Source organism: Cucumis melo, chromosome 4 (assembly GCF_025177605.1).
Source record: "Cucumis melo cultivar AY chromosome 4, USDA_Cmelo_AY_1.0, whole genome shotgun sequence".
NCBI classification, from domain to species: domain Eukaryota; kingdom Viridiplantae; phylum Streptophyta; class Magnoliopsida; order Cucurbitales; family Cucurbitaceae; genus Cucumis; species Cucumis melo.
In genome coordinates this window covers 17,250,582-17,261,241 of record NC_066860.1, presented here as the reverse complement: position 1 = coordinate 17,261,241, position 10,660 = coordinate 17,250,582, and the positions used below count along the sequence as shown (strand labels likewise).

Genomic DNA, 10,660 nt, shown 5'->3' with positions numbered 1-10,660 from the left:
TTTCAATTATGGACCAACACTCCTATGTATTGAAATATTAACATAAATCACAAGTATCAATTGGCTGTTCGATTATTGTGTATGTTGCATTTCAATTAGTATCAATTGACATTTCAATTAGTAGTATCGATTATTCTCTATGTTGCAAAACTACTTGTAGCTAAACGATCGCTGAATTTTTTTATGATTTTAAGAATATCGTTTAGACTTTACCAAACGATCGTTTAGACTTTACTAAACGATCGCTTAATATTTTGACGTTTATTAAGAAGATCGTTTAGACATCGTTTATTAAGAAGATCGTTTACACTTTACCAAACGATCGTTTAGACTTTACTAAACGATCGCTTAATATTTTGACGTTTATTAAGAAGATCGTTTAGACATCGTTTATTAAGAAGATCGTTTATACATATGTGCGCGATGAGTATTTCTCTACACGAATATTTTGTGATATGTATCTAAACGAATACAAATATTAACTCAAATATTCTTTCTCAATATTGGTCGCGTTTAATTGAAAATATCACAAAGTATTTATTTTATAACAAAGTTTAAAATTATAATATGTTATTCTCTCTATAAAAATTACATAAAAAAATTATATAAACGAATACAAATATTAACTGAAAAGTACAAGAACGAATATATATTTTTTTATTTAGCAAAAGTATTTATTGGCCCAAAGTTCCAGCACATATTGTTGTCTAAACAGTTTCATGTTTGGCACAGTTAGACAACCAAGGTCACTAGCAGTTACAAGGCATTCAACAAATTTGGCACAGAAAATTCCACAATCCAATGAACGCCCTTTCTGTAATGTGGCCTTCGATCTGCGTATTGGCCAAGGGCCATATGTGAAACGATCTGAATGGAGGTTGACTCCAATTGCAATCGCGAGTGAGGCGATGCATCGTGCAGGCATTTGAAGAGCTTCATCAACAAGTTTCTGCTCAACATAATTTGGCATTGAGTCGAACACGTAGATCCTGCATTTTCTCATATCAGCTGCAATAGCCAACCAGTGTTCTTTTATGTTGATGCAGGTAATCACGTAGTTGACATCTCCCCACCCTGGTATTCCGTTGTAATCACCAACAGCAGTGTTGAAATAGTATTCCACATCTTTTTCTGTCCATATAGTTAGGTGTGCCGTTGGGTCTGTCCATTCAGCTTTCGTATTATCTGGTGTCACCAGATGAGTATCAAAAATATGGTTCCAAACAATGCAGTCTGGTTTATTGATTCCAATCTTCAAGAACAAGTCAAAATTTAGTCAGAATATAATGATGTAGTTTAACTTCTATACAAAAAAAAAATTAAAGAATAACAACTTACCAGAAAAGAGGAATGTAATATTCTAAAAGAACGCTTGCAATGGTGCTTGAGATGCAACATTTTATTCTGCAAGTGGGATAATAGCAAATCCAATGTCTACAAAGAAAAAATAAACGATCGTTTAATGAATGAAAGGAGAGGATAAGCGATCGCATAAGAAATGTACATGTGATCGTTTACGTAGTAAGCGATCGTGTAATATTAACTTAACGATCGTTTAGTTAATAGAAGTGATCGTTTAGTTAATAGAAGCGATCGTCTATCAAATATAAGCGATCGTTTGGGAAGAGTACTTACGTCTCCATGTACCCATGTGTTTTCTTCAAGCTGTCTGAAAAAGTCCTTCTTTCTGGTTGTGGAGACTACTTTCCTTTGTTCATGGGTTGTTTTTCTTGATCTTTTTATTGCAAGTATTCCTTCCATAATTTTGGATCCACTTTCCACATCGGATTATATGGATCTACTTCTCTGATTTCCACATCTGGGACAGGTGTTGTAGATACTGATATGATCTGAGCAGATGTTGTGGGTGGATTACCTTGTTCATCTTCATGTTGCACCTCTTTATTTGCTATTTACATAGCTTTCTTCTCTTTATTGGTTTTTCTTCCACATCTTTATCAGGCACAGTTACTGGTTCTTTTTCAACCAAAGTAACTGCTTCATCATTTTTTTTCATCTCAACCTGTTTTTTTGTTGTTTCCTGCAATGTAATCGTATTAAACAAGTAACAAACTATTCATTCAAACGACTACAAATTTGTTGTGTATACATACCAGTTGAGATTCTTCATTTACAATTTGTACAGTTTGATCCATTGGAGCCAATTCACAAAGTGCAAGAGGTTGGCTCACAAATGGAAGGGTAGTAATCATCTGTGGCAGGTCTGATTCTTTCTGAATTTGATGACTTAGACTATCCGATATATCTCTTATAGTCATTAGCAAGTCTGCATCCCTACCGTCTATGCTTATATCACTACCACGTTCCTCTTGATGTTCCCTAAACAAAATGAGAAAAAACATGAGAATAAGAAAAAAAAATACAATTGTTAGGTATTTATAAACTAGTAAACAATGAATGAAATGTTAACATTTGGGTTTCCTCTTGATGTTCAGTATGTTGTTCTTCAGTAGGTTGTTGATGAGTATGTTGTTCTTGAACAACATACTCATTGTCATTCTGATCAGTATGATCATTCCCTTGATTTTCAGTTTGATTCTAACAAACAAATAAAAACGAACATAAAATTAAAAAAATAATGTATTGTTAAACCATCGTGTATATAAAAGTAAACGATCGCGTAACTTTGATAAACGATCGTCTATCGAAGTTAAACGATCGAGTAACTTTGATAAACGATCGTCTATCAAAGTTATACGATCGTTTATCTAATGTATGATGAAAACAAATTTTACCTGGACCAATCTCTCCAGCATCTGCTTCATTTCATACAGCTCCAATGACTGCTTTGTGATTGTGTCATCCATCCTACAGACTATAGAAGTCAGTGTGGATAAATCCTTACGAACTTCTTTTATTTCCTTCTTCAGTTTCTTGTAGGATTTTGAATGACTTCGTTCTTCTTTGTCATTCGACTTCTTTGATCTGAAATGTTTCTTCTTGGTGATTGGATGCATTTCAGACTCCTCAGCCACTGTTTGACTTTGTTCCCTTTGGGGTGACAGTTGTTCTCTTTGTGGAGATGAGTCTGATTGCTCCAATGATTTGTTGTTCATTGCTCCAATGGATTCATCCTCCTCCATTTGCATGTTATCATCCCCTCGAATTCGACTCTCCATGAAAGCCTTCTCTTGGGTTGACATCTTGAGTTTAGGTTGAACAACAGTCTGCAATGTAATTGTATTATTGGATTGTGTAATTATATTAAACGATGACTGACAGGTTTTACTTACATTTTTGTTGTCGAATATGTTATTCTGCAGCATTTTGTAAGATGGAGCTTGTGTACAATTCCATCTCAATATCCTAGGGATTAATCCCTTACTGTTTCTTGTGGCCAGGTGCTCATTTGCGGTTGAGAGTACTTCATAAGCCCACACCTACAACATTTAAACAAATATGTTAAACTTTGATGTTCAATTGGCATTTACTTAAAGTGTATGAAGAAATAAAAATCACCTGAAAAGCAAGCACGTAGCCTTTGATGTTATAGTATGACACTGCTTTGGAACTTCGTGTCTTCTTCAGCTCGTATGCTTCTTTTTTGCCTTGGAGACTTGTCTTTAAACTGTTGAGCAGACGAGTGTAGAAGAAAGTTGACCAATCGAAGCTTTTAAATGCTTCTTCATCATCAACTCTTTCCAAAATATCCATGTCAAACTGTGTTTTCTTATCCTTCCCGACCATCACAGTTTCAATAAAGACGGCCAAGGCGACCTTCACAGCATCGTCATCATTTGTAAACTCAAAATTCTTGAAAATTTCCTCAATTTCCAAGCATGTTATTACTTTCTTATTTTCTGATCCGAATAGAAGACTTTGTAGTCGCTTGCTATCGCAATCTTTCTCCAATGGATTGTTTGTTGGCCACAATCCAGTTATGATGTTGAATTCCTTTTGGGTAAAACGGACGTTCTTCCCTAAAACCGAGAAACAGATTCCATCTGCGTTACCGTCTTCAGGTATCTGCCTCAGCAAGAAATGATGGATCAACTGGCCGTTGAATACCATGTTCACATTCAGCAATGGACCAAAAATTGTTTTTTCGAACATTTGCAGCCCCGATATTTGTTCTTAAGAAATGTTCCGTCCATGACTATGACCGGTCTAATGCAATTTAAGAATCCTCTAACACATGCACCAACAGCCATAAAAAGATATTTAAAGAAACGATCATCTTCGAGTTCCATGTGAAATATTGTACCTGAATTTGTAAATTTGAGTGCTTCACCATATCTACGCAAAAGATTATATGACTCTTCAGGAGACCCTCGCACTCGTTCATATGCATTTTCTCTGGCACGCCATGCTTTCTCATAACTCATATTTATGCCATAGTCTTGCCTCATGTCTTCTATGATATCACGTGGTTTGTATATGCGACCGAGCCCCTTGAATTTGGACTTTATTAATTCTCCAACAACCCAAGATTTTGCTTGCCTATGGTCACGATTCAAAAACTCAAGAGAACATGAATGAACTTTCACATACTTTTTAATCTTGAATATATTTGAATCCTTCAGTCTAACCGCTCGCAATCTCCAACCACACTTGTTGTCGATGCATCTAACGAAAAGAACCTCTTTTGTAGACTTTTTTACTACAAACTGAAAAAAATTTTTCATTGCCAACACACTTAATCTCATTGACAAATCTCTCTTGCAAAAAAATATTTGTCCTACATCCAACTCTTCACTTGTAGAGCTTTCTTCCGACCAGCCACTTCCTTTTGTCTTCAACTTCCGACTAGAGGACCTGTAGTCAACTTTACCTTTTCCTTTGCAATCTTTTGTAGGAGCATCTCTTTGTTCTGGGATGTCAAACAATTCATTGTACATCTCAACTGACTCCAATGTAAAAGTATCATCTATTGAATGATATGACTCATATGATTCCCATATAGCCGAATTGGTCCCTATCATGTTATGACACAAGCCACCCTCAACTTCACCAATATCAACTTCATTCTCATCTAATCTATCCATTCCAATTGGAGGAGGATGAGGGTTTAAATTTTGAACTTGGTTGCTCCCAGATACTGAATTGTAATCTTTGTTTAACACTTTCATGCTTCGATTGCTTGTAGGCTCAAACGATAGGTATAGGGGGACCTCCAATGGATTTTCACTAAGAATATAAAACTTCAAATCACGGTCATTGCTTAACTCAAATGGAGGAGCTTCCTTTTCCCCTTTGATCTCATATATACATCTTATCTTTATGTCGAACTTTGTAGGGTCAACTTCTGCAAGGTCATATAGTTCAGACTGTAAATCTTTGTGTGTTATTTCTTTAGGGACAACAATGCCTTTTAACATTCCTCCTTCATATTTTCTTCGTCCCTCATCCCATTCACCACCGTGACGCACTAAAATCCGAACATGTGCCATCCTTAAACTACCTTAAGTACTTTTGTATCTTCAAAAATTGATTTGAACTTAAGAACCTACAAAATGCGTGCAAGATGTAAAGAAATGAATTAGGAGGTGTACCAATTTGATTTTGAAATAAATAGTGGAAGTTTGGAACGTTCGAGATGTGTGCGAGATACGTGCGAGATAAAGCATGAGGGCCTAAGAGAGTTACTAAACATGCAAAGAATAGCTCTAAATGGATTAGGAGGTGTGCCAAGTTGATTTTGAAATAAATAGTGAAAGTTCGGAACGTGCGAGATACGTGCGAGATAAAGCATGAGGGCCTAAGAGAGTTACTAAACATGCAAAGAATAGCTCTAAATGGATTAGGAGGTGTACCAAGTTGATTTTGAAATAAATAGTGAAAGTTTGGAACGTGCGAGATACGTGCGAGATAGGTGCGAGATAAAAAAAAATGCGAGATAAAAAAAAAAACCTTAATTCCTTCTATTCCTATTGCTTACTCCTCCTCTATTTGATCCAACTAAATCCTCATCCTCTAGTTCAATTCATTTTTCACTAGCCATTGAACATTGAACTTTCTAAGAACCTAAAACCAAAATTTGACTAAACTAATTTACGGCAAATAAGTCCAATTCCAAAAACCAGACAATTACGGATGAAAATAGCACCAAATACCCTAACAAACATTTACTTACAGCAGATAAATTGAAAATCGGTTAGACATGAAACTCACCTAAATAAGACGCTCGAAGTTGATTGAATGGTCCGAATAGGAGCGACGAAATGCACTGGACAACGACCGACGAAGGGCAAGCGACGAAGGGCAAGCGACGAAGGGCAAGCGACGAAGGGCAAACGACGATGGGCAAGCGACGATGGGCAAGCGACGATGGGCAAGTGACGATGGGCAAGTGACGATGGCCGGAGTAGGTTCAGGTGTTCTACACGAAAGAAAAGAGAAGGGAAAGGGAACTATACGCGAAAGAGAAGGAATCGATGGTGGAGAGAAGGGAAAGCAACGTGGAAGAGGGAAAGGAAAGGAAGGGCATTTTTGTCTATTCACACCCAAATTGTCCTAAAAGTCTTTCTTTTGAAAATTTGTCCCAAAATTCATTTAAATCTCTTTTTTTAACCTATTTTTGGCAATTTCCCAATATAATCACCCCTTTCTTTTATTTCATTGCTATTTATTTTATTTCTCTTGTAATTATAACAAACTATCAAAATATTTTCGATTCGGGTAATAAAATTCAAATTCGTCTTTCTTCGTTTCACTTTTTTTCGTGTATCATCTTTCTTTTTTTCCTTTTCTTTCTTTTTTTTAGTTATATGCATCGTCTTTCTTCTTCTCCTATTCCTTTTTACTTCGTTTAGATTTTTTTACTTCGTTTAGATTTGAGAGTAATTAAATCTAAAAAATCGTATATAAAAGGAATTTTGAAAATATTGTTTAGTCATAAACGTTTCTGTAACAAAAAAAAATTTGAAAAAAAAATAAACAAATCTAAACGATCAGCATACCAAAATAATCTTGAAAAGAAATCTTTTAGTCAAATCTAAACGGTCATATACCAAATTTTGAAGAAGAAAAAAAAGTCTTTTAGATTTAGGTGTGTATCCAAATCTAAACAATAGTGTAACCTGATTAAACGCTCGTGTCACCAAATTAAATGATAATAAATATATTACGCGTGTTGGTTGACGAGACATTTTTGGTATTTTTCAGTTCTTAGAATTGTTCTATAATATAAATATTTTGTCACTTCGTTATATTTTTTAAAAGATCCCTTTTATTTATCAATTTCAGTTTTCCCATTTAATTTTAATTTTCATTTCATTTCAGACGAAATTTCTACCTCAAATCTGGTAGCCGAGATGACTCAACTTCTTTGTCGAGTTCCTTGTCTCTAATTCCTTCCAATGGAGACTGAAAGAGCCGAAAGAATGGCTCTGTCGCCTCCCTCTGACACCCTCTTGTTCATTGAGATAGTTTTGAGACTAAGCCAGTGGTGATAGTGAGCAACCCCTAAATAGTCATCATCAAACCTCTCACTCTTTAAGTGACTACTCCCAGCGATGATGGTGAGCGTTTTTTATCTCAATTTTTAGAAACTTATAATAGCTAGAACGTAAAAGTGTCCAAACTAAGAAGCTATTTATTTTTGTTATATATATTGAAAATTATTTAAACTTACATATACTATTTATTTCTACGGTGGTCTAATTAACAAGCGAAGCAAAATTTTAAAACTATAAAAATTTGATCAAGCAATTCATATGTATTATTTTAAAAAAGAAAAAAAGTGAAGGCCTCAAGAAAAAAAAGAATTACATTGCGTAGAAACAAGTAATAATTTAAAATATTAGAAAAAGAAGGAAAAGAAAAACAAAAAACAAAACTCACCCCTCCCTTTCCTCTAATCATTATTGGTTATTTTCTAATAAAGGAAACAAAATTTTGAAAATTTAAAAGAAAAAAAAAATAGTAAGAAAGCAAACCATGGTTCTAAGGAAAAATAAAATCCTAATTTAAAAAGTAAAATAAAATAAAAATAAAAAAAGTTCTTTTTTTTCCCACATATACATTAAAAAAAATAAACATACTTGAAAGCACTGAGGTCTGAATAAGCGATAGAGCCATAATCGTTGGCGTCAGAGTTCCTGAGCATGACAATAAGCGCAGCGATGCAGAGCCCCATCGGAACAAGGCGGAGCAAGGTATCGGCGGTCCTCATGCCGGTGGAGTCGAGGCTGTCGTCGGAGGAGCTCAGGTCGGGACGATTATTGTTGGTGTATTTGTTGTCCATATGGAAAATAAGTTCTTTTTTGTCTTTAGAAAAAAAAAAAGAAGAAGAAGAAGAAGAAAAAGAAGCTGTGGGAAAGTGTGTTTATGTAAATTTAATTGGTGGAATTATAAGGTTTGTGGCTTAAATGATGTGGTTGCTTTGCCTTAATGGTGGTAGTTGAAGTTGCACAGTGCAACTGAAGGAGGTTAATAAATTAGGGTTTTTCTTTATGATGAAGAAGTGACCATAATATATATTAATGACAACTTGAATTCAGTCGATGGGACAGAGCTTGGCTACACCAAATTCTTTTATATCCTGTTATTTTTTTTCTTGGAGTGAACAAAAGTGCAAGGGACTTGGGGTACATTTCCTTCCATTTGAAAATCGAAGGAAAAGTATATTTATAAAAATATTTTCTTTTAATAAGCTTGCAAGCATTACCCAGAACCCCCACTCTGTTCATTCATACGCAACAACAGAACAACAGAGGTTAAAAAATTTTGAACAAGGGAAAGAGTGTTGAGAGAAGGGAAGAACGTAAGCCCTAACCTGAGGAAAGATACCTTCGAGAGAGGAATCTTGATTCTGGATGTGGATGGAAGAACTCAGAATCCCATGAAAAAGTAAAACCCCAGCTTCAAATGTAAACAATTATAACAAACAGAAAATCAGGAAGGAAATAGAATTGCTCATACATGATCGCTTAAACAATGAAATACATAATCATCTTGCCTAGAAATAATAAGTTCTCATAAATTAAAAATGACATACATGTTAAGTTCTGATAAATTAAAATTGACATACATGTAGTTTTGTTCTATGTTTATAAGCTACGTTGATATGACTCAGGAAGATGAACTAGAAGAAGAGGAAGATGATTATGAATCGGAAAAAAGATTAGCGAGTCTTCATACTAACCAGTTGACTTTATTTCCTTTCTTTTTCTTAAGAAAGAAACTTCCCTTAATTTGAATACGCTGATAAATGAAGAAATTAAAGAGAAATTAAAGAAATTTGAGACAAAGAAAGGAAGCTGATCAATTCATTAATTTTCACACTACTTTTCTTTTAGAGAAAGAAATGCATTAAAAGAAAAGAAGGGTTTGAAGTTAAAATTGTTAATGGAAGTTAATCTCATTAATTTAATTTTCACACTACTTTTCTTTCTAATTAATCTCATCATTTAATTGTTACTTCAATGGAAGCTTGAAGCTGATAATATACCCAACCCCAACCCCAAGAAATGTTGCAACTCCTCAATTGCATGGAAGTTAAAATTAGAAAGTCAAATTGTAAAGCTTCCATGAGTGGAAGAATTTAAAAAACAAACAAACAAACAAAAGAAGAAATTGGGACTGGAAATGAATGGAGGAAGAAAGGAAGGTGAAATAATGAGTGAATTCTGGAATTAATTTCTTTCACCAATTCCAAAATACTTCATCTTCTCCTAGATTGTAAATCAACACACCAAAAATCTCTCACCCAAAATTGTTGGTTGCAAAAGCATGGATGGATTTAATAGCCTTACGGAATTGCACACGAGTATGGAAGAGTAGAATCCAATCGGGTGAAAATGCAGGAAAAAGAGGGAAAAGACCAGAAAAAAGTTTCGAATTTTCATCAAAATAGACCTCCAATAACATGTAAACGTTTTTCCCCAGATATCACTTTAGTTAACCATAACATAACGACATTCCTCATTTAATCTCCCAAAACTCAACCAACACTTTTCAGACTACCCAAGACACATCACAAAATAGGAGGAAAAAAGAGACTACTTCGCAAACTAATGGGCATACCGGAAAAGTTAAGGGCGGCGGCTCCGGAGGATAGCGGCAGCACCCAAAGAGACTGGTTAGGCGGAGGACGGCGTTCACCCTTTTCGTTTTCGTCGGCTTTTCCCCAACTTTTCGTTTCATTGATTTTACTTAAAAAAATATTTTTAATATTTTTTTTAAAATATTATATTATATATTTTTTAAATATTATATTTCGTTTCACTGTTTTAACTGATTAAAAAATATTTGTTAAGAAGGTTGAAAATTGACGTACCTCGACTTTCATAAAATTTCTTTGATGATTTGTCTTTAAAATCATCCATTTCTTGGTTTTTTTTCAAAAAACATCAAGAGATCAAAACTACAAACATCAAGAAAATTTCTCTTTTTGTTAGTATATTATTTTTCCACTCTTTTCAAAAGACACATTTTAATTCCTCACATTTGTAGATTAAAATATTGATGTCGATGTTGATACTGAAATTTCAATTTCATGGAAATATCGATATCGACAGATATTTTTTAGAATCACAAAGTTTATCAAATTTATTTAGATTAACATTTATCTTGTTTGTAGAGGTTTCTCAAAAGTATAACAAAACTTTAAATAGTCAAACTATTTAGAAAATTTTCAAAAACGAAAAAAAAAAACCACAATAGAAAATATGAAAAATGGGTCGGTCAACCTGTTATT

At 34.3% G+C, this 10,660-nt stretch overlaps 1 protein-coding gene across 4 annotated transcripts; it reads right to left on the bottom strand.

Annotated features, from left to right (window-relative positions):
- Positions 1 to 627: 627 nt before the first annotated feature.
- LOC127148772 (uncharacterized protein C713.09-like) lies at positions 628 to 10,104 on the bottom strand. Of its 4 annotated transcripts, XM_051083061.1 has the most exons (11): positions 9,988 to 10,104; positions 8,004 to 8,823; positions 6,133 to 7,425; positions 3,481 to 5,467; positions 3,255 to 3,401; positions 2,757 to 3,188; positions 2,432 to 2,559; positions 2,115 to 2,340; positions 1,636 to 2,041; positions 1,339 to 1,434; positions 628 to 1,252 (listed from the first exon to the last, which is right to left on the bottom strand). In XM_051083061.1, exons 4-9 carry the CDS (start codon positions 4,072 to 4,074, stop codon positions 1,910 to 1,912), a joined length of 1,659 nt encoding a protein of 552 aa, XP_050939018.1. In that variant the 5' UTR covers positions 4,075 to 5,467; positions 6,133 to 7,425; positions 8,004 to 8,823; positions 9,988 to 10,104; the 3' UTR covers positions 628 to 1,252; positions 1,339 to 1,434; positions 1,636 to 1,909. The 4 variants fall into 4 exon arrangements, with proteins under 4 accessions (XP_050939018.1, XP_050939017.1, XP_050939020.1 ...); XM_051083060.1 differs by having other exon boundaries at positions 6,133 to 8,823; XM_051083063.1 differs by having other exon boundaries at positions 628 to 1,185; positions 6,133 to 8,823.
- Between the last annotated feature and the right edge of the window lie 556 nt (positions 10,105 to 10,660).

What these genes read in the sequence shown, in the direction of transcription:
- LOC127148772 (XM_051083060.1), bottom strand. Translation starts at nt 4,074, where the DNA reads ATGTTCGAAAAAACAATTTTTGGTCCATTGCTGAATGTGAACATGGTA. An exon ending in ACATATTCGACAACAAAAAT is followed by an intron (nt 3,189 to 3,254) that starts GTAAGTAAAACC and finishes ATTACATTGCAG; the next exon opens with ACTGTTGTTCAACCTAAACT. An exon ending in TGCTGGAGAGATTGGTCCAG is followed by an intron (nt 2,560 to 2,756) that starts GTAAAATTTGTT and finishes TTTGTTTGTTAG; the next exon opens with AATCAAACTGAAAATCAAGG.